Raw genomic sequence first — 24,844 nt, 5'->3', positions numbered from 1 at the left:
GGTCATGTTGGTGGTCTTGAGTTGTTCAAACGATTGTCTTCAGTTCTGATTGGATTTTCTTTTTGTTTGAGCAAAAGTCCCTTGAGGTGTCTCAAATTTTAGTTCACAAATAAATTAAGGGAAGGTCAGCTCTAAGCAGCGAACATGTTTCTGGAAGGAAGTTGTTTCAAAAGTTTGGTGGTAGAGCTGTTAGTTGCAAAGATGAGTTAAAGACACACTGTAAATGGAATTAGCAATTTGGACTAACGGAACCCCTGTGGATTCTGCACTGAAGCTATTGAATCGCAGCTTTGGGAAAACATCTGACACTTCCTTAAAGTTGTTCTGGTCCCACCCACAGGTGTGCAGTCATGCTTGTAAAGCTACCCGAGCTTTCTGACTTGAATAGCAGACAGATTTTTTCCCCCAAATAGTAAGGGTCAGTAAGTTAGAGAGGAAAGTATTTATAAATAAGCTTAGAGTTATAATTCAAATCTGTGAGACCATTGCCTCACTAAATATTCTGCATTTTTATAATGTCAGTATTTTGCTGATATAACAACATAAAAACGTGTTTTAGGAGATTTTGGTGCTCAGCAAACCATATGAAGATAATACTAAAAAATTATTTATATATTTCCGTTTTTATAAATTGACCATTTAAATATTGTATGCATTTATTTTTTTGTTTTCAAAAACTATGTATTTTAATACTGTGGGTCATTTAATTCTTTGGGGAAATTGGCATAAAGTATGTTATCAAGAATTCACATTTAATTTCATGTGAAAGGAACAAATTCAAATTGAAATAATTTTATTCAATGCAAAATGTATTTTCTATTGGCAAAACTAGAGTTTTCTCTAATTTCCTGTCTATATTTTTATAAATAAAATGTATTAGTTGGCTGAAATCTTAAAATTATTTTTTCATTGAAAGAGCAGTCTCATAAAGTTTTTAAATAAATTGTTAAGGATCTTTGAACATGTATTCAGTTTTGATTTAAAATAAAGCTAAGATTTGTTTTACATGTGGCAAATATTTACATTTTAGAAAACAAACTTTGCCTGTATTTAGTCAATATAATTTTTAAAATAACTAGGATTATGGATAGCAATAATCATCTGCAGTATATTGAAGGAAGATGAAACTTCATAACTCCGCTCTTGTAGTTATGATAAAATTCATTTAAAAAACTATATCCATGGAAATGAATTGTGCAAAATAATACACATTTGACATTTACATTTTTAGGAACTTAAAAATACAGAGTTCTATTTAAGTTGTAGACTGTGCCCCTTCAGTCAATAGGCTTGATCATCATCTGGACTGCCCTCAAGGAGTAGGACCCGCCTCGGTATTCGGCCCAGAAGACACCATCTTGGTACTTGCTTCTGTAATGGCCGCCTCTGTACCAGACTCCGTTGAGGTTGGAGTGCGCACAGGCATTGTACCACCATCCTCCTTTATGAAAGTGGGCGCAGTTCCCTTTGAGGAGAAAACAGAGATAGCAAAGTAAAAGTTTCTTCTAAGTATGGTACTCCATGAACCATCAGAAACTTATTCTACCTTTGGAACAATTGAATTGGAGTTTTTCTTACTGATATCTGTTACCTTTATCTTCATAGTTTAATTTCTTCATTTATTCTCTTACTGTTGCTTAAGTATCAAGTACCTGAAAAGTCACTTAAAATTGCCTTGTTTTTATGTTGCTCTTTGCTTGTATAGGACTTGCTTCTTTTTTTAAGTGACTTAATTTTCTAGGCAGCAGGGTAAGTAAAATATAATCTGTTTTGTGTGTTGGGGGGGAGATTGGAGAAAATGGGAAGAAAAGACAGGGAGTTGCTTAAGAGTAAAGTTTAAGGAAAATTAAATTCTCTATAGCAAAAAAATAATATAAAATAGCACTACTAACAATTAAATGAGTTTTTTAAGTAAGGCATATGTTATGGTCCTATCGCTCTTCCTCTTTCCTCTTTGCCTGGGTGAAATAGGTTAAAATAGCGATCTATGGGCTGCTTGCCAGGGTACAGCTGAACAGAACTGTAAATCAATTTTTTGGGGGGGGCGGGGGGAAGGCGTCTTCATCAGCGCCAAAAACCTGAGTTAGAAAGGCAAAAGTATATGAAAATTAAATTTAAAATTATATTATGTGGATGACCTGATTGATTCTAAAGAGCACATCAACTTCCCCTCTAAGCAAGAGCTTTCCTGACTCTTCTCTACGCGTCTTACTCGTCTTGCTGTCCCTGTACTAAGAACTGGGTGCCTGTTACCCGCACACCCAGTGGCTGGCTTCCTGTACACCCGCAGGTCTTTGTTTGGATGTCGCCATCGCACAGTCACCTCTCTGGACCACCCCATACACAACAGCACCCCTCCCACCCCACTCCCTGCTGCCCAACCAGCAGGTTCCCTTACTCGGTTTTATTTTTCTTAGAGTACTTGTCACCGCCTGTAAGGTCATTTTGTCTCATTCTAGAGAGTAAGCTCCATAAGAGCAGGAACTTTGGTCACTGCTGTGTCTTCAGCCCCTTCAGCGGTGCCTGGCACATGGGAGGTGTTCAGTTTGCATTTGTTTTGAATGTAAGGCAGTTGAGAGTTTTATTTCCAGATGAACGAGGATCTGTTTTGTTTTGCACCATCCGCACCCCCCCCACCCCCCCCCACTTTTTTAGAAAAACAGAACCTTGTTCTTCCCAGAGCTCAAGCTTTAGAGTTGCCTTATAGAAGAGATCCTAAAGCAACTCCTTTCAGCAGATTATATTCTCTTTCAGTCTCAAATGACCTTTCTGGAAAGATTCTTAGTAAGATAAGCCTTAGTAATAGGATCTAGTTCATGCACAGGAAGTGGCGATTCCACAGAGGATGCACGTCGGTCTTTCCTGGCTCACCCGTGTACATGTCTTTGTCTCTGTCCAGCGTGGTGAACTGTTTACCGTTGTGCCACATCATAGAATCCCCTGCGTTCCCCTGGTACGTTCCCAGGCGCAGTCTGTAGAACTCGCTCTCCGGTTCCAGGCGGAAGCTGCTGTACTCCGCATAGACTTTCTTGTCACTCCAGTCTTCCAGTTCAATCAGCAACTTGTAGTTGTCTTGATTGCTAAGCATATAGATATTTTCTAATCCGAGCCAATATTCTCCATCAATGTTTCCAAACCCTTTCTGTCGATAAACAAAGCACAAAAGGACATAAGTAAGTGTAGAGAGAGAAAACTTTTTTATACATAAGTTTTAAACATTTGAGAGTGTAAAGATATTGGCCATTTAAGTGGGAACGTGAATTTCCATTTTAGTAGGTCACCTGATCTTCAAAAGCCCCACATAGTCATTTTGTTTTGTTTTGCTTTCTCTTAATTTGTCAGTAGTATTTATCTGCACAGCTAGTTTCAAACCCTACAAATAAGACAAAGGCAAAATGGAATGAAAATTATTCATAGCCACTAAAAATATTAACTAGTAAACTACCCAAAAGGTAGTTTGAAAAGGGTTCCTGATCTCATACAAAGAGCCTTTTTTCTTTTTCTAAAAGTTTATAAAGTTCCCACCATAGTCAAACAAAAAAGATATCTAACATTATTGTCATTCATTAAAAATGATGCTGCTTTAGAACAAATTATCTTCTTTAGCTCTATTGTAATAAGTAAAATTCATACATAAAAGTAGATAAAATAATAATCTTCAAAGTTCTCCCTTTGAAAAATTATAGATTAACGTTTGAAAAAAATAATTAACTGTCCTATTGCAGTAAGCATATTCCATTGCAGGTATGCAGCAGAATTTAAGTTGAGTAAACCTGATCTTAACACTAAATGCATTTTCAAGGAGGTTGTGCTGCAGGATTTCTTTTTTTCTAGTTTCTTGTTTAGAAATTTACACAATTCTGACACGGATATATTAATGCCTCATTTTTATCTGCCAGTGAAATAATCACCTAAGACTGAGTAATCACGTTACTTCACAATTTTGATTGAAAAATTAACGATCCAGAAAATACACTTTCTCCCATCTGCCATCCTTAAACTGAAGGTGGTATATACTCAAAAAATTAGCATAATGAACATCAACATTAGTAGCAAAGACTAGTTGTTTACCTTTCCAAACCTGGTATTGCATGATTCTGGTCCTGTATGAAAATCTGGGTATACATCAAATTATTCTCAACAGCACCAGTGTTTGGTGTCATCAACTTAAAACATGGAGTGACTATCAGAGGTAGTCATAGAAACAGAGTCATTCGTTAAGCCCTATACTTTATTATTGCTTAAATAAATAAACCCGATGATGGGTACAGATGTGGTCATAAACAGAACAGCAGTTATCTTCTTAGGAAGTGGAATTAGGAGTGGTCTTTGCAAAGAATTAAATACACGTATAAGTCATCCAGACAGAAGGGGTCATTTTATAGCACTTCTTTGGTTTCCTTTTTACATTTTAATTTTGACTTTAAAACTAGAAATGAGAATCATCTTTTCCACAAATGTAGATAATGGGAAACATATGGATAGTTATTTTTTAACTGTGTACCTTATTTATTGCATAGAATGGCTACTCTTGCAAGAGCTGCTTTTGTTCTACCTCTCCCCCAGGTCTGAATCTCTGTTTTACCTTATAATTGTCCCAGTTTCTGAAGAAGTTGACAGAGCCATCCATTCTTTTCTGAATAACAGTCCAGCCCCCAGGATCCAAACTGTTCTCACACCATAACTGCAATGGTCCATTGCTGTTTTCAGGTTTAATCATATAAATCCCACTGATCGAATGACCCGCTTCTTTTGCATGCTGACAGTCTTTGAACGGTCCTGAAATAAAAATATCATTGATTGCCAGGAAACGTGATAGAAAAACAGCCAGATTAAAATAGTTTTTAATCAAGGGTCTTACCTTTCTGTCTTTTTTTACAGATAGCATTTTTTATCTATTGTATACACAATATTATAAAAGTTAAAAACTAAATAAAAGGATTATCCCAGTCCCACTATCCAGAACATTAACTTGTTTCATTTTTGTAAGTTTTTGTCTGTATACATGTTCACTTGGTATAATTTCTAACACACACAGAAAATTGGATTGTCTTTTTAACAAAAAGACATGAGATTATAGTCGTCATTCTAGCACTTACGGTAGCTGTAATTATACATCCTTTGATGTTGACATAATTTATTCTGCTATTATTGGCCATTGAAGTTTCATCTGATTTTACTATTATAAATAATACTGCACAAAGTGTCTTCTCATTGGCTTCATTTTTTCATGTTTTACAAAAATGCTCTGCTGGATGAAGAACATGTAAACACTTTACAGCTCCTCTTAGTACCCAGTTTACAGTTTTCAAAATTTGATTTCAATGGATACACTGGTCCTTTGTGATACTCACTGAAAGCAGCGTACCGTAGTCAAATAAGTTTTAGAATTGCTAAACGTTATATTGCCCTTTTGGAAACTCACAGTGTGCATTCACGTATTAAAGACTGAGAAGCCCTGAAATAAACTAAGTTTCTCAAACTTATAGAATCTTCTAACTTTTTCCTCATCCAATAGTCCATGAGAATACATTTCAGGAATGTTGGCAACATGCCTTTCTAAAGAGTTATATCAATTTATATGACTAATAGTAATTTTCTTTCTTAATCTACACAATGACCTTATGATAGTTTACAGATGTTCTGTACATGAAACAATTAACCAGGCTGTTACATTTGCCCCCATGTTATTTCATACTTTTATTCTCTCCCTATTTTTTAATCCACTAATAAGTTCTTTATATCTTTTAAAGTGACAAAACATTTCATAAGATCATTTGTAGAGTGTCTGGCTCTTGAATGTGTGATGTCCACATTTTTGGATCTTAAAAACACTTTGAACATTCTTCGTTTCACCCCTCTGTGGTGTTCTGATCCTTGTTTTTTTTTTATAAGCATGTAAAAATATTAAGTGATTTTAAAATAAGAATTATCCTAAAAGATCTATTAGAACAAGAAAGTATAGAAATCTCAGTTGTCAATTTTTAAATTTCACTAGAAATTTTTTAATTCTGACATAATTATCTGATAGTAGAGTTTAGTCAAGTAAAGTTCATACAGGTTATTTTCAGTCTGTGCTATAAAGTTAATAGGATTGTTGAAATTTTGAGAAATGTGTTATTTATACTGTGCCAAGTATATACAGGGTCCCTTTTGGGCCTTATTGGGGTAGAATTGATCTCATTAAATAAATAGTTATACAGTTACATCATTCGAAGTTTTTAGGGTCTGTGAACTCTTCCTTCTAGATTGCTCCTTGAGGACAGAGACTGTTTCTGTTTTTCTTCTGACTTCATGTCATCAGTATTTTAACTATTAGTAGTTTGCTGTCAATAATTTTTTGTTAAATAAATGAATCAATTAACTGGCCTTCACATTTTAAATGCAAGGAAATTGAAAACCACACTCAAAAATCAAGAGATAATCAGTTTCTCTAGTCCAGATTTTTATGTGTAATTGATATTTATGTTTCAGAGTTTAAAAAATCATAACAGTGACCATGAGCACTATAGATTACTAGTAAAAAAATTTAGAAACTGCAAAGATTGCTATCTTTCTTGGGTTACATTTATTTTACGTATTGAAATTTTGGGTTCTAGAGTTTCAATTTGATTCTTTTTTTATGGTTTTTATTTCACTTCCGAGATTACCAGTCCTGTTCTCATTGTGAATATATTTTTCTTTAAGCTCTTATAACTACTATAAAAATTCTTGTCTTTTTTATTTCTGGTTTGCTGGGACTTTTTATCATGAATGGGTTTTGGATTTTATCAGAGTCTTTTTATTTATCTACTGAGATGATGATAAGATTTTTCTTTTTTCATTTGTTAATGTGATGAATCCTGTTGATTGTATTTTTAATGTTAAACCAAGCTCGTATTCCTGGAATAACCTCAATTTGATTATGGTGTAGTATCGTTTTTATATATTGCTGGATTTGATTTGCTAAAATTTTGTTAAGAACTTCTGCTTTTATATTCATTAGGATATTGGTTAGTCGGTGAAATCTCATAAATGGGTTCTTAATCTGGGGAGGACTATGATAAAAATAATGTTTGAGCTTATTAGACTGGCCATAAATTAAATCACATTTCATTTAAATTCAGTGCAAATTATTTTTATATTATCTTCAATATAAAACCTCACTTATTGTATTTAAATTACAAAGTATTCACAGCTGTTAACACAATACTTAACGTTAAGTAATCATTATCAGTAACTTATTTCTCTTTTCTCCATTGTTGCTAACCTTGACACAGTTATAGCTTATTTAATAATTTAAGTAGCCTATTTAATAAATATATGCTTATTTAATAATTTTAATGTGGCTAATCAAAGATGAATATACAGTCTTTTATGTCTTAGAGAAATAACGTATTCCTGAAAAATCTGTCCTTCAAAATCATGCACTAAAAATAACAGCTCATGTTAGCTGTTAGCATACTTTGTATTCAGCCCCAGTATCAGTGTTTTGTACCACATTGATATGCTTGGGGAAAATCTCATATAAGTCAGTATGACCTCTTTGTTTTACTGATATTATTCTCCTTTTTCTTTTGCTAGTCACATGAGCTGCTTCACATTATAGAAACATGCACTTTAATCAATTCAGAGAAGGTTAAAGAAGTTGTATGATCACATAGAATGAAATTTATAGAATTTAAATTTCCTATGTGAGAATGAAATGGAAGGAAAAGTGAAGTATGATTTCCAAGACCATTTTGAGATTATTTTGTGTAATGCACAGTAATACATTCATTTGTTTACTCATAGAGCTCCCTGTGGGCAAAAACTGTATATTTTGGTTGTGTATCCACAGTTTAAGCCCACTTAGGCATTCATATATTTGTTGAATTAAATAATTTTGGTAGCCACAGTGGTTTTCTCAGTTCTGCATTATTTTTTTCAGAAATGTCTTTGATGTTTCTGCTACTGGCTAGAAACTGTTTTAGGTTCAAGCGATAAACAACCACAGGGTCAAGTGCGAAGTAGGGGAAGTGGCAAGTATAAAGAGATAATTTCACTATAACGTGACGGGTACTTTGATGCAGACACGTGCTAAGAAATAGATAACCCAGATTTGCAAGGGAGAGATCAGAATCTACCTGTGTCTGAGATGAGTTTCGAAGATTGATGAGGAGCAAGCTCGCGGGGGTAGGGGATCTGATCGAGGCCACATGTGGGTGACGTGCTGAGGCATGGAGACAGGAGAGAGCTGGGTGTCAGAGAGGAGTTGTGCATTTGGTATATCTGAAATGTGAGCAGTGGAGGGTGGTCCTTAGAGCTATAGAGTTGAAACTGATTCCTTTGGTTTAAAAGTGTAGTCATCATGCTTCTTTCCAAAGTTAGCCAGATTTTTCTGAGCTGTCAGTTTTAGAATAGTCACGATATCCGAGGAACATTGCTCTTACTTTAAAACCTATTAGTGTTGTAATTTAATGTAAAGTGGTTTTGTTGCAATACATATAAATATTTCTCTCATTTTGGAAATTTTCTTATTCTATGACTGTCACCTCTGTTATTGCTTATTCCATGAATGTCATCTTTGTAAATATTGACTTTGAACTCATTGGAGTATAGTTTTGACAGTTTACACTTTATATTTAAGTATATATCCACAAGTTGGACTTTATTAGGTTATTTGAATTGTCGTCAAATATTTAGAAACATCAAGGTTTTAAATGTTGACAGAATATTTATAAAATGTTCTTTTTCTGCTATTTAATAGGCTCTTGGATACTTAATATACAAATTGCGGAGAGTTCTGGGTTTTCTAAATCCATCTTTGATTTGATAAGACTTCCATTAATACAAATTTAAAATTATCTTCAACTTTAATTTTTCGACCATCTTTTTTTGTAGTGTGCTTCATGTTGACAGTTTGGATGCCTATTAGACTTAGTTGACATAAAGGCTTAGGAAAATTTAGTTGAAATCTTTCTTCAGTACATGTGGATAAAATTAATAAAAATAGTGCTTATTGCTGCTTTTTTTCCTTCAGTAAATTTAGTATTTGTTTACATTTATTTTCTAAATAAACCATAACCTGTCTTAGCCCAGTGTATACTGTTGATCTTAGCAAAAATATTTTCTCAATAATAATGAGAAAATATTTACTCTTATTTACTCTCTGCTCTAGAACTAGATTATAAACCATTCTTAAGTGTTTTACTACTTTCTCTGTACCTTAAAAAAAACGTCGTTTAATAGGAACTTTAAAATGACTAGTAGAAAAGTACCAGTTTTATTTTTGAGAGGTTAAATTTAACTTGTTAGTTTGCATATTATCAGAAATAAATTAATTGATATATTATTTAGGAATTTGTTCATAGTGGTTCAAAGGATATAGACTGAAAATACCTTCCTTTTAAAATATGAATTTTATTAACCTTTTTTCTTGCACTGAGTAATCTTGCAATAGTCCTCATCTTCCATGACACACAATTGGATTCTCCTCAAGGCGGGAAACTGGAATTCTGTACATTAAATTCGAAGGACCAGTCTCTCTTCCTCAGCTTATTTGATGATTAAAGTTTGTATGGGGCTAACAAACTCCAGTTAATAGATCTGGTTCATAGAAAGAAAAATATTGACCAGTCATGCCACATTGTTTCCCAGTGTGTGTTTTTCATTAAAAAACCATATTTTGAACACAATGGTGGGTTAAAAAAAAAGATTTCATACTTTAAATAGCACCTTTACTGAAACCATCTTTAACATTTATCTGCCCTTTTTCTAAAAACTGATTACTTAGAGGGATAATCTTTCTCTTTTTATTGTTGAATTTATCATTTATTTTCTTTTTCTCAATCCTGTGCTCTTTTTGATAGTACAAAACAAAACAAAACAAAACAAAACAGTTTAGAGATTTCAAATAATGAGTCAGCAAGTAAAATCTTTTGAGAGGTAAACTTTTTAATTGTGTTGTGAGTTAATTATAAGATAAATATATTTGACAGCATTTCTGGAATGAGAAGTTTGAGGCAAATATTTTATAAAGTAGTAATAGATTCTTTCTTGTAATAATATGAATTACTTTATTTATTAACCTAAGTTTAAAATGCACTTAGCAACCTGAGCTTTTATTTTTGAAGTTATTAAAGAATTTGTCGATTGGTTTTCCTAACGGGTTGAGAATCATATTCCCATAGCTACTTTGCTTATTAACCAGTCTTATTTAGTTTAGTTTTTGGTTTAAGTATTACTATAAGTATTCCACTGAAACCATTTGAATCTTGAAAATTATGAATAGGAAGCATTTTAAATAATTGAAAATTAGCTTGTTACCCACTAAAAAGCATATTTTTCATTTCTGATGATTGCTTTTCAAGTTTAACTTTTGAATCTTACCTTTGATGCCTCCATACATGGCAAGGCAAGGCACATATAGAGAAGTGTACCAAAAAATGTAATAATTAAAGACAGTCAGACCATCTACACACAGAGCATTTTCACATGCATCACCTCATTTAATCATCACAGCGATCTCTTAGGGAAAATGCAACTGGATCTCAGAAAAGCCATGCCAGAATCCAGGTTTCCCATTATTCAGATTTATGCTCTAAAATCCTGTGAAGAAACTTCTATTTCCATTTATCTACGAGGAATGAACTTGTTTTTATAAATATACCATTTGCAAAAAAGTAATGTTTTCTTTTATAAAAAATTAACCTGAAATACAGCCAGTGAATAACATTAACAGTTAATTTTATCAAGGCAGTTTGCCAGGTGTTTAGTTAACATTTCCAAACATTTTGTTTTAAGGTAGAGAGATAATTTATTTTAAACTAACAGAATCATGCTATTTTGCTGTAAGTTCATACGAAGTTCATTCTTTTGAGGTGTATATTTTTGTAACTATTTTTAAAGAAAATATAAAATTACCTGTCATTAAAACACCTTTTTAAAAAATGATGGTAAGATATATATAACATAATATTTACCATCTTAACCATTTTTAAGTGTGTAGTTTGGTGGCATTGGTACATTCTCATTATTGTGCAGTCAATCTCCAGAACTTTTTTCATCTTGCAAAACTGAAACTCTGTACCCCATTAAACAGTAGCTCCCCATTCCCCACTCACCCTAGCCCGAGAGCCACCATTCTGCTTTCTGCCTCTATGAATCTGAGTACTCAAGGTACCTCACATCAGTGGAATCATACAGTATTTGACTTTTTTGTGATGGGCTGAAACACTTTTTAAATAATACATAACGTTATTCATTTAGGGACTTTAGAGCAATCGTATACCTACACGTAGAGAACAGTAATATGAACTTCTTGGTGCCAGAAGCATATGTAGTATCCATCTATCTTTTCCCTTTTTGTGCAGGCACCCAAACAGTTTAGACATATTTTCCAGTCAGACGTAAGAATGATACAAACAAAGATTTTAGCACATCATATATAAAGAAAAGAAAACAGCAAGTCTGTTTATTGCTGCTTATAGTAATTTATATTTGATAAGAATCACATAATATTAGAATGTTAGAATCATCCAGTCTAGCCAATGCTCATTGTACAAATGAAAAAACAGTCAAGCAGGCAAGTGACTGACCCAAGGTCAGTAACAAAGAAAAAAGTTTTCTTAATTCTGTGTACATTCCTCGTATGAAATGAACGTTCTTATGGTATAACTAATTGTGTCCTTGAATTTCAGAGACCAACATTATGGCCTAAAATAAGTAAAAAGTTATGTTTATTACAAATAAGTTATGAATAACAGAAAAGATTATGCCTATCCTTAATTTTTACATTAAGGATTGGTTTATTAGGGACATATACATCATTGTTTCATTAAAGCATAAATCTGTTTAATGGGAATATGCTGAATCCCTAGCATGGGGTTTAATTCTGTAATATTGGATTTTTCTTGCACTACAGCTCAGTGTATAGTAAAACCTAGAAATGATATATTTCGTTTTGTATAAGCATTTTTTCATGTGTCAGTGTATCAATATGTGAATGAGCATTTCTTCTAGAATTGGTGATACCATCCACTTAAGATTCAGTACCCATGGAAAATAACACCATATTTACATAACCATATACCCCATCAGTTAAAAAAAAATCCACATACTTCACTTATGTTTATGAATTGTATGTACAAACTACTGTACTGATATTGTATACATTAAAAGCTTACACAAAATGTAAATTTTTAAAAGATATCAAAAATATATTTTTCTATACATAGTGGATCATTTTGTACATATCTTTAGAAGTATAAGGGTGTGGGAATTAATTATGACCATGATTTATGTAATTTGATGGTACTCTAAGCCTATTGTTACTGCGAATTATAACAGTATAAAAATGAATGAATCCAGTACAATAGAATGTATTAAAGTACTGCTGTGAAGGTCTTTGGAATGACAACTTTAAGAAGCTCTATAAAAATGTAATACCAAGGCAATCAGTATTTATTTAGCATCTTCAAATGAGAGACAATATCCATATACCAGGAAGGAGCTTATGTTATAGTAGGAAGTAATTTATTTAGATGTGTATATAAGTCCCGTGTGTAAAGATAGATGTGTATATAAGTCCTGTGTGTAAAGATAACTGATAATTCAAGAGAGAATATAAGAAATAGAGACTTTCATGGACAGAAGCAATCACTTCAAGCCTGTGGGAGTTAACAGGGGCTTCAAGGAGGAGTAGCTATTTTTTTATTTTATTTTACTTTATTTTAGTCTGAGCCTTATCATTTGAATAGACAGAAAGCACAGAAAAAACTTAGAAGACTGAGTTGATTCATTTTATTGAAGCACACAGTTTTTGTGAAGGAAAGCTAAAGAAGTAGAATTTGATTCTTTTGAGGAGGATATTAGCCTCACCTAGGCTAAGGAAATTGGACTTTTCCTGTTTGCATTGGGGGGACTGCTAAGCAGAAGTGTGCTGTGATCACAGTGGTAGTTTAAGAAGACGTCTCTTGGCATCGTAGAATACACTTTGATGGAGAGAGAAAATGGAGTTAGGGAGACCAGTCGACAAGCTATTATGCAACTCTTAGTAAAAATTAACATTGGAGTGCCAGGGACTGTTCTAAGCATGCCTCAAGTGTTCGGCTCTGTGAGGTTAAGTACTGTTATTATTCCCATTTTACAGATGAAGAAACTGAGGCACAGAGCAATTCTCTCCCCGTCCCCTGCCCAAGGTCACACAACTAGTAATCCAGGAAGTCTCCATCCTCTAGCTGCTGCCATAGACAGCTTGGATCTAAGCTAGAACTGGGGCTCTGCGTAGAAATGATGGACGCAGCCATGGAAGACTGAAAAGTCACATGGGTAGAACTTGGCTGACTGTGCGGGGGTCAGGAGGGGCGTGTTGAAGATGAGCCGAGCGAAGTCAGAATTGGGCAGTAACATGAATCAAAATAGAGAAATCAAGATCGACTGACCAGTTTTACAGAAATTTATCCCAAGGATATAATCATAGAGAAAGAAAAAGCAAAACAGAGGTGTTTTTTTTTTAATTACAAGATATTGATTACCGTGTTTATGAGAGGAGGGAAAAAAGAAAAACTTGGAGGTTATTACCAAAATGTTAATGATATGTCTCTGAGCATTTGGATATTCCATGACACTTTTTAAAAAGTATATTAGTATTTTCTAGATTTTTCTGTAGTAAAGGTGTATTGTTTTTATAACAATAATTTACCTATTTCTAAAAGGAGCGTACTAGTTTGGGGAAAAGGTTATTTTAGAGTCTACTTATTAATTCATTCATCCATTTTTCAAGTGTTTATTGTAGTGCTTACAATATGCTGAGCATAATACCTGATCCTGACTAGGTGTTTGAGATAGAAAAATGAAAAGACAGTTCACTTTCTTTCAGAAGCGTTCAGTCCAGCAGGAAGACAGGCATCCAGTGTAATGTGACATAGGAAATACATGTTCGAGTCAGAGTCAGCAGTCTGGGGAAAGAGCCATCTAGATATGTTTGTTTCAATCTGGGAAGGCATAACATTTAAGACACTGTTTTAATGAAGCCTTAACAGTTGCCAGGTTGACAGAGAAGCTTAAAGACGGCATTTCACGAAGAAACAGCAGCACGTGAGGTGATGGTAGACTCTCCAGATGCAAACATCCAGCTTAGGTTAGAACCAGGAGGGGGAGCTCCAGGCAGGAGTCACCTGAGCAGTGGTGACACCTGTAACCCGTATGAGATCTCTAAATAGAATGTCTTGAAGAGAGCTGTTTTAAGTCTAGGAGAAGGAAGAAGATGCCAATGAAGGACCTAGAGAAGTAGGAAGAATTAGAATATTATGATGTGGAGGTGCAAGAAGCCGTGGTGTCCACTGCTGCAGAGGGCCATGACCGCTTTGTGATGCATGTGACCACAGTCTTCTGTGTTTTTGTTAAATTTGTATCATAGTCTCTGCAGCGTTATGTCCTGCCTTTTCAATAATTGAATGAACTATGATTTATTTACCTTTCTTTTTTTTTAAGCTTTTGAGCATTTGGGCTTTTCCCTCCACTCCAAGGAAACAAATCAACTTGTAAAGAATTCAGGAGACTGGCTTATGAAAAAGTGGATACAGGTGTAAAATAAAGGTAAAAAAAATTCAGAAAGTTAGCAATGAGCTTACTAGACTGAAACAAAGATGAATTCTAGGCACCTAGATCGGTGACTGGTATTGAATGATTGAAGGAAGAATGATATTAACCAATAGAGTTAGAGAGAGTAGGATGAAGTCTAGTTTTTTAAATGAGAATGAAAACTTATTTATACGTACATGAGTACAAGGTGCGAATTGTAGTTTGTTTAGCCTTGGAAAATAGGAGGGCTGCCTTTCCTCCTGAGACTGAGGACAGGGAGGCTCAGGTTTTGTGCAGATGTTTTCAAGATGGGAAAGAACAAGGAAGCTAGGCCCTGAGTAGACTTAATCTCAGCGCAGCAGTAGGTAACGAAGAGGTGTAATTATAGGCTTAAGGAAAATGAAAGCAATTTTTAAATCCTCCTTTTGAGGACGATGCTGATGGGAAGAGCAGCAAGAGGGAAATAAGATGGGTGAGCAGCAGCAAGTACCGAGCTGGAGGCTGATGAGATGCTTTAAAAGCTAGTGACTTAGATTGTAAGAATTCGGATGGAAGACTGTTCATAACTGTTTTACAGAGTCTTAGAACTGAGAGGTGTATCTAAGTTCAATTCTCGATTAATAGAAAACAAAGATAGTAATTTCAATGCTCGTGTATATTTATTATGAGTGTTGTTTCATAAACCTTAGAACGTATTAACCTCACACTTCCATTTTTAACAGTAAGCAGTAACTCACCTTCATTGATGAAAGTCACTGGTGGCATCTTGAAAGGGCTTTTGGTGGGAGCCGTTGCCAGATCAGGCGGTGGCATGAGATCTCTGGGATAACCCGGATCTCTCTGTATCTCGTTACCCCCCAGCAGGCCAGGCGTGTACTGGTGGCTGTTGGGAACGTGTTGTGGCACTACCTGGACAAGAGGAGGAGACACGTGGGGGTCTTGTCGGGAAAATATCCTCAGGCACTGTTCTTCCAATAGAGTGATCATCACGGACTGGTTGTTGACGAGATCCGTCAAGGAAGCATATTTCACCTCTAGTTCCCTGTACCTCGTCGCCATCTTCAACATTTCTGTGGTGACGTTGAGGATTTTATTTTCCAGCTGGGAGAGTTCGAGCGAGTTGTCCCTCTTGCGGATAATCTCGTGCAGCAGCTGCATGTAGAGCTGAGTAACACGCGAGTTCATGTTGCGGCTTTCTTTCCTCAGCAGCTTCACCTCGTTCACGATGTTTCCGTCCACGTCCACCACCAGCTGCAGGACGTCGATCTCCCGCTTCTGCTTGGAGAGCACGTCCTTCAGGTTCTCAAGGTCCATCCGGGTGATCATGTCTTTGATGGCCCCTGCGTCTTGCCCTTTGGTGTTCACGCAGATTGGCCCCGTTATTTTTTGCTCCGGTACCAGGAATGTGTACGCACATTTCTTGACTTCCTCTTTACTGTCCGTGGCCCGAGGGGATCTCCTCTGAGTTATTTTTTTTATTTTGAACTGTCCCCCTCGGCAGCGTCCAGAGCCCGTTAGCAGGAGGAGGAGCACGCTTAGGGTCCAGATAAAAGCCTTCATTTTGAAATGAAGTTGTATGACGTCTTTTTGAAAAAGAAAAAAACGGTGAAGGGAAAAAGTAAAAAGCATTAATACCAATCTTTTAAAGTCCGTAATATACAAAAGTATCTGAGAGGAAAACTGAATTATCTATTGACATTAGTAAATTGGGTCAGAATTGTTGTTAATTTCTTAAATTCAGTATCATAGCGCCTTCGCATTTGTTTAAACTTAGATCTGAGACTAGTTCTTCAACTGCCACTGTATTCTTTGCTCCCCAGCCAGCGAGCAGATGTTGATGGGTGCACCTGTGTGCAGAGGCTGCTGTTAGGTGCTCCTGGGTTTCCTGAGACCCTATGAGATACTCTTCTTACCTCCAGAAAGCTCACTTACTATCTTAAAATTCTGAAAACGGTATACAATATTCGTAAGGCATCAATTAAAACATTACTTCCTAACATTAGGTGACTTCAGTAGTCAGTAATTTATATTTATATTGTGCAGTTTCAGTTAAATTAGGTCTCTCAACAAATACCTTTTTTATCTATCAAATTAAAGAAAGATTTTTAGACAAATCTAAAACCAGAAAGTTTTAGCATCATATTTTTGTTTTTGTAGTGTGTCCTTTTGCGATTGGTGACAAGTTTAAAAGTGATAGAATAAGGCTTATGGTCATTATTGTGGGAAATTGCATTTCCTAAATTGTAATATGATATATGCTCTAAGCTTATATGGGATTCAGCAGGTTAATTTTTCTAACAGGTTCTAGTGAACTGTATTTTAGTAAAATGTTAATAATTTTCTATTACCAAGGAAAGAAACTGTCTATAACTGAATATGATTCTTGGAGTTGGAAAGCCGTAGAGCCCATCTCATTCGAGAACCTCTCTGAACCCAGGTGCATATTGAGGGCCAGGCCCACACAAAGGGATGAGATTAGAGCCAGGTCTGGAATTCAGGTTCCCTGGCTCGTCAGGTGTTTATGGCAGTGGCACATATGCTAAAATGCGTGCTTGGAGTGTTTCATTTGTGCTGCGGCAGATGAGAAATATTTGTCCTCTATGGTACAGTGTCTACAGAAACACTAGAACTAGTTCCAAACCAAAGCCTCTTCCTTTCTCTATACTTACCTCCCTAAGGAGTAGCAGCAGTAGAATGGGTAAGGTATGTCACTCCATCAGGTCATTAACAAGCTGCGGTGGTGCAGCCCACCTTCTCACGCTTATGAACTTGATTCCTGTCTGCTGTTTTTGACAGATGGCAGTGGATACACTAATTGGAGCTTTCCTATCCCATTTTCCACCCCAGTAGTTGTTTTTTTTTTTTATTTAAGAAGCCAGGTCCCAACTTGTTTATGCCTTCTATTAATGGATAGCAATGCAGTAATAACAGTTGCATACTTATTGCATGCTTGTTAAATGCCAGGCATTGCTTCAAGCCCTTTACTCTATCAGATCATTTGCTGAGGTAGATTATTATGATCCTCATTTTCAGATGAAGAAACTGGCCAGCAGAAGTTAGGTACCTTACCCAGAATTACACAGCTTCTTAGAGACGGAGCCAGGATTTGAAGCCAGATAGAAAACTCCAGGGTTCATATTTTCCATGTAATCACTATATCACATGGCAGCATATTCTCTCCTATTTTCTATCACCAACATTGTAACAATTCCTTATATTCATGTGTGCTCAACACATGTTAACTGTTTGCATTCATAGCCACACGGTGAAGTAAATGAAGTAAATGCGTGCCATTTTGTACGGGAATGAGGTCCTGGAGAAGCTTAAATACCCAAGTGGGATTCAGATCTTCTACTCGTGACTTTTGTAGACCTCTGATTTTTATGTTACTTATGTCATAACTACAGAAGAGTCTGAACTTTGTGTTTCTTCTTTTTCACAAAATGGAATGATAATGAAAATAAAGAATGGATGTGTGGAGAATTACTATTCTTTTACAAAATAAGATAGGAAGGATGAGTGGAATATTCCATATTTATATTGAAGGCCTTCTACTGCTGACTTAGAGCCAAGAGCACATTTGGATCAGCACTGTTTTTTTTGTTGGTTTTCATACTTTGCCCTCTGACATCAGGAGAAATTTTAGACCTTAAGAGTTATCTGTTTTATTTTTAAAAGGCTTTTGTTGTTTATACCAAAAGAGTTACCTGCACCAAAAACCAATAAAAGACTTCTCGTTAAGTTGAGATCTGGTTTAATTTAAAAACTGAGGACAGTAAAATAGAAGCTGTCAGCCCCCTGGGTAAATGTGCAGCATGTGCCCTACACAGGCAGCCTACCTGGTGTTCGAATCCAGGCATTTCACTCTCATAATAGATCGGAAAGTCTTAGCTCATAAAATTATTCTATTTTAATAACCTACTACGAAATAAGTTACCAAAACAAGAACAATTCTGAAAGTTTTGTGAAACTTCAAAACACGTAGAATTTTATGAGAAATATTCTGTTTGAAAAGCTTGTATTCCTACCAGACACAGGTTTCTATGGAACAGCATATAATCCAGGACTGTTGTGACTTTGCATCATTGTTGTCATGGAAGAACAAAGATGTGGAAATATGAGTCCAAATTACAATAGCAATAGCTTCCTTTTGATGTAGTCTGCCTTGGCTCTTAGCGGGTTCCTATACGATTAAGTCATAACATAAATCACTGTCTACCATATGAGAATTTGACCCAAATTAGTATTTAAAAGAGACGAGTAAAAGCTCGTATTTTTTTTTTTTAATAAATACAATTCCCTTATCCTTACACAAGTAATGACTTCATTGTTCACACAGAGTAAGGAGCCACATTTCTTAAGTAGTAGACTAGCTACGTCATGAGTAAAGAACTGTTTTTAAAAATACGTTTACTGTTACATTTTCTGAAAACATTCTCTTATTTAATATTTTCCCACATATGTTCAGTTTTAAAAGTGAAAGATCCATAAATCTGTGTTACCTCATAAAACCTTTCTGTATACGTTAAAATTTTCCTAGGTCCCACGAGAATGTTATAAATTAGTACAGTATACTTAAGTTTAAATCTGTCTTTGCTGGGTTGTTTCTAGGGGGAAAAAAAGTCTTCTATGCCTTGGGTTAACTTTATTGGTACTTTCTCTCCTCATAGTTGCTACATTGCCAGCTAGTAGAGAAAAGAAACAAGTCAGGATTTGCTTCCTTTCAGATGGCAAGCGCAGAGGCACTTAACTGACGGTATCAGCCACTGAAATTAGCATGAAGCCATGAACTTAAATTTATGAAGCAATGACAGTACCTTAGATAAAGAACTTCTAGATTGCGAATTACTTTCTGGGAAGAGACTAGTTATCTGTGTGATTTGGGCTTTAGATTGCATGCATCCCTACGGCTTCAGTAAGAACTGAGGTTTAATGAGGTGTCCTGTACTTTTCACAGCAAACAACAACAAAAAAGAGATGACAAATACATCAGATCCATTACTACTTGGAAATTCTAGCAGAATTTCTTGTAAAATATGTTTAACAGAGATCCTCCCAGTATTTAGAGTTAAGAATCTTTACAGAAAGAACATGAAAGTAAAGTTGGAGAAATCTTAGCTTCCTCATTATTTGCTTGTCGAGGATTCCTGCAGTTAATATCTTTAGTATGTAAAGGGACAAAGGGTCCCCAGATCGCAACAGACTTAAGTATCTTTACTATTAGTAACCAATAATATTATTTTAAATACTCATACACGTAAAGCCCCCAGATAGAATATTGAAAGAAACCTCTTGTGCATGGTTACCAAAATTACTTCTGCAAAAATATATTTTTGGTCTTTTAATCATGTGTTTAAGTAGTTGCATTGGGTTTTATTTTCTGTTGTTAGTGCTGAATACATATGTAATACTTCTATCACATTTGCTCCTCGGTCCTGATCTGTTAACGTTTTAGGTATTCTTTTTTTAATGTAACAATAACTGCTTTTTCAAGTAATTCCAGTTTTCGTTTCTGTTACCCAAGTTAAATTGCCATTACATGTGAACCTGGGAAAATATTTAGAATTTTGAGTTTTAGCAAGAAATACATAGACTTGTCTTAAATCTTTACAAGGATTTCTGCTTACTATTTGGTTATGCTGTAATTGAGGTATTGTTGCAAAGCCTTTTGAGTAATTTTATATCTTCTTAGCTGTGTTTTTCTAGCTATGCTTTAAAATATCTAACAGTCTATATCAATCGTTAGCACACACACTGTAGCTACGTGAAGAGACACTAACCATATTTACAACTATTTTCTTTAAGTTTGTTTCCCTTTGTTTTTAATCAGTGTGCTATAAACCTTCCTTATACATTAATCTTAAAGTGAAAATTTCTATCTCATGTCACTAAAGCACTTGTTTTCTGAAACCCAGCATATGTGCATTAATCTATAAGCATATACATTAAATATAATTAAATTGAACCTTGATTAATGCAGTAGTCATCAGAAAATAGGTAATGGCCAGTTTTTACATATGGTTGCAAAGCAAAACCTTTTTCAGATGAAATTTTAGTATATTCCAAAATACTTTTTATATAATAAGAGATTTTGAAAATTCTACCACAATGTACAAGAATTATGCATTTTGACATACATTAGAATTTTCAAATAAAAATAAAAAATATTAAAATACCTTTTTGCATCTGCTGATAAAGCAAACCCAGAAACTTGCCGCTCTTATTCTTGCTGTTAAAAATCAGTGTAGAAGTTTGTTCATCTGTGACTTTAATGGCAACTGCATTTTTGTTTTGGACCGTTGAATCCAAGCTGTAATAAGGAACTTTTTCTTCTTACAACACTAATCAATTGAATTTGACAAGCCACCTATGTAATTTTAAGAAGTGGAGTGGAAGTTCTGGTCTGTGGGCTGTCTTTAATCCAGCAGAGAAAGCATTGTGGCTTTGCTCTGTCTGCCACATGGAGAAATGCAGTAACCAGCTGCAGCTGACCCAGATTGTATATACAGCACCCTTGAATAGTGATTCCCTCTTTCTCGGTAGACTCAAGTTCAGCCCACATATTACGTCACCGAAAAATTGCTGGAGACCGGGGGAAAGTCTCCTTAGGATTTCCTCTCTGTGGCCTTAAATCGGGGTGGGGGGGAGTAGGATCAGCGGGGGGTTGAATAGCTCTGAACAAGGAGGGACTGTGCAGGTTGAAGGAAGAGCACCATCTGGAAGCAAACTATCATGGTTCAGCGGGCAATTACAGAACAAACATTTGAGTCTGCGGCCAGAGATCTTTTAAGTTACATACTGAAAAAATAGTACTCAATTTAGAAGCAGTTGCGGACTGATGAGTTTGTTTTTGTTTTAAAGAACAAGAGTTACAGTTTGTCAGGAGGCAGCCACCTGAATAATACAATACGCTCTGTAGCTTAGAAGTTCTAAACATTTTTCTAAGTTGCCATTTCAGAAGGTTTTAAACTTATAAGAAACTCAATGTTATACTACGTTATATCTGTCTGTAATGTTTCTTAAGATAAAACTGCTCATGTGTATAATTACCAGAACTAAGTGGAAATCTGTGTATAAAATTCTTTCAGAAATTTAACACTTTAAAATTAAACTCTGATGCTCTGTAATGTCACTTTCCTCTTAATTCTACGACGTGACCCTTCTTGCCTGAATAAGATTATTCTTAGAGTTGATGTTTTGTGATTTAAACACAAACATAACCCTGGCCTGTGGGCGGGGTGTGGAGGGGAGGGAAGGAGTTCTGAACCACCCCCCCCACCCCCGGCTATGTGAACTTAGACAAGTCCCTTTTACTTACCTCAGGCTCAGCTCTTCTGCTGTGAAATTAGGTGCTGGAGAGAGCATTACTAATTGTTGAGTACTAACTATGCTATTATATTTCATTAAATCAAGAAATGTGATTAAGTAACTCAATTTCGGAGGAAACACAAATTTAGGCATCTTAAGTGATTTGGCTTAGTCCTTAAGTCGTCGAATTGGGATTTGTGGGATTTGGAATCTGACTCTAAGCATTATGCCTGTGTGTGTGTGTGTGTGTGTGTGTGTGTCTCTCTCTCTCTCTCTCTCTCTCTCTCTCTCTCTCTCTCTCTCTCTCTCTCTCTCTCTCTCTCTCTCTCTCTCTCTCTCTCTCTGTCTCTCTGTCTCTCTCTCTGTCTCTCTCTCTCTCGCTCTCTCTCTCTCTCTCTCTCTCTCTCCCTCTCCCCCTCCCTCCCCCCTCACTAGAGCATACAGTTGCAGATTGCTGCTTCTAGACAAAACCTTTGGGCTTCCACTTCCTGTACACATCATGTGTTTTCCCCTCCTCGTTGCTTTAGTTTGTGCTATTCTTTTTCCAATAGGCTGTCCTGAGTTCACTTGTATTTTATTGATCCACGGCCTTATGTAAAGTCAGCTTAGTTTCTGCCCCTTTTACAAAAGTAATCATTTCTTTACATTCCTGTGACATACATAGGCACATCAAGGGTTGCAAAGTGAAGGGGCTATAAAGACAAATACAGCAAGAACGAAACACGTAGTAAGTGAGGTAAACCAGAAATAAGATAACAGGAAAATAGAGTTATGACAAACAGGCATCTTTATGGTTAGTATAATGAGATGTGCACCCTTTCCAGCTGTACTTCATTGTTGCCAGTTCTCCCCATTTTTTAGGAAAAGAGTCATTTAGGTATTTCCTGTGATATTTCCTGATTTTAAAAACATTGGGACAGATAGACTGCCAGCTTCTAGCCTCGGATTTGCATTATGTAATATGTTACTTGACCAGTCCGTGATCATGTCTTACTCACTCATAGCTTAATCTGGGGGAGATATGAGCTGGTAAATTCCTCCTGAGCTTTTTTACTTGAGCGATTTGGAGTTTTCAAACTTCAGCGATTAGTAATATCACAACCGTGATGGAAATTGGAATGGCAGGTGTTTAGGGGCAAATAATAGTTAGTTTGGAATGTTAAATTGAAAATGAAAGTCAGGAGCTCGGTTCCATAGAAAGATTTGGAAAGTTATCAGCAACTAAGTGACAGCTGAAGCTACCGAAGTGAGATAACCCGGGACAAGTACGCGTAGGGTGGGAAGATTGACGACAGAGCCTTGGGGAACATGGAGAAGAACAAGACGGGAGAGGGTGTGGGAAGCTAGGAAGGGTCAATCCAGGAAACACCAACGAGGACAGACAAAGCGGGAGGAGGAGACCAAGATGTTTGAGGGTAATAATGAGGAGGGGTCACTTACGCCTTTGCTGGAATAAGTTTCAGCAGTGAGAGAGATTTCAGATGATATAGTGGGTCGAAGAGTGACTGGATAAAATTTAACTGCCAAGGGGAGATAGATATATCTATAGTTTCTACAATATGTTAAGAACTTAGAAATCAATAATAATTTTCAAAAAAAAAAAGGAAAAATGGACAAAAGACATTTTATAGAAATATAAACGCTTAACCTCATTGTTAATCAAAGAAATGAAAATTAAAACAATTATATATCATTTTATACTCACAGGAGTCGTAGAAATAGAGGACACTCAATACCACGTGTGGGTCGGTGGAGAGTTACATATTGACAGTAGGAGTGTGAATTGATACAGCTTTAAAAAGCAACGTGTCATTGTCTTATAAAGTTGAACATTGATATACCATATATATGCCATATGTATATCTCCTAGAGAAATTCTTGTACATGTGTACCAAAAGACATGTCCAAAAACATCTATGGCAGTGTAGGGGAGGGGGGTCTAACTCATAAGTCTAACAAATAAAATGGGTAAATTGTGATATGGTCACATATTAGATTATTCTCAATTTGAGGAATTAGAGCTGCATTTAACAGCCTGACATGACACTTCATAAGTTATAGAAATGTCTAATCACTGTGTGGTATATCTGACATTAATATATGTCAACTATAATTGAAAAAAAATTAAAATATAAAAAAGTAGTATGAAGGAGGAAAAAAAAACCTGAATAAGTCTTAGAAAGAAAATAGTGAGTGAGACAAAGCATTCACAGAAACCCGTACTTTTAAAAATTTATCTAACAGATATTTATAAATCACTTATTGCGTACCTGGTCTGACTTTACCATTATCATTTAATCACATGTAAAAAACATTTTTTAAGGTCAGAACTAAGGAAAAGTAAATAAGATATTGTGTAGGGATACAGACATATGTCTTGAAAAAAACAAGCGAGTAATCTTAAAATCCAGAGCAGTGGTTCCCCGGGGCCCGGAAGCAGGGCGATGCCATAAGCAGGGAGCACACAGATGGGGTGACAGTGTTGGTGAGGTGGTTCTGAGATCACTCACGTTAAACATTCACAGATCATATTGTTTGATAATGTTAAATGTATTAAAGTATGAAATCACGATTCTCACACAAATACAAAATGAATATGGGTTCAAAGGTTTTATTTAAATCGTTAAATTTATAAGGGAATCGGGAAGATAATACTCCATTTCAGTGGAGAATTTAAAGCTCCACACGTACAGGTAGGCATTCGGGAGTGCTGACGTGAATTTACAAATAGTTGCAAAATTGGTCAGCATCCACAGGGCAATAATCAGTTACATCTCACTGGATGGACAGAATTTATTGGCATTTTTATGGACAAGAATTTGTATTATTGCCAGTTCTCAACAACTTACAGAGTTGTAAAATAGCTCAAAAGGGCCAAAGGATGCACTGGAGACAGGACACCTAGTAACCTTTTTTTTGCATACTTCCAAGTCTATCACAGCTTTTCCTGACACATGCAAACTTTTATGTGTGTCAAATATTACATTAAAAA

At 35.6% G+C, this 24,844-nt stretch overlaps 2 protein-coding genes across 3 annotated transcripts in view; one reads left to right on the top strand and one right to left on the bottom strand.

The window, feature by feature from the left end:
- Nucleotides 1–24,844, top strand: part of RALGPS2 (Ral GEF with PH domain and SH3 binding motif 2) — a 119,135-nt gene that overhangs the window by 61,864 nt on the left and 32,427 nt on the right. The window lies entirely within an intron of this gene.
- On the bottom strand, nt 1,064–18,755 carry ANGPTL1 (angiopoietin like 1). The gene is made up of 4 exons (XM_025043975.1): nt 15,282–18,755; nt 4,586–4,779; nt 2,872–3,142; nt 1,064–1,465 (listed from the first exon to the last, which is right to left on the bottom strand). Exons 1-4 carry the CDS (start codon nt 16,171–16,173, stop codon nt 1,278–1,280), a joined length of 1,545 nt encoding a protein of 514 aa, XP_024899743.1. The 5' UTR covers nt 16,174–18,755; the 3' UTR covers nt 1,064–1,277.

The sequence above is a fragment of the Pteropus alecto genome, unplaced genomic scaffold, assembly GCF_000325575.1.
Source record: "Pteropus alecto unplaced genomic scaffold, ASM32557v1 scaffold101, whole genome shotgun sequence".
Lineage (NCBI taxonomy): Eukaryota > Metazoa > Chordata > Mammalia > Chiroptera > Pteropodidae > Pteropus > Pteropus alecto.
The sequence above is the reverse complement of the archived record's forward strand: the minus strand, read 5'-3'. Positions and strand labels throughout refer to the sequence as shown.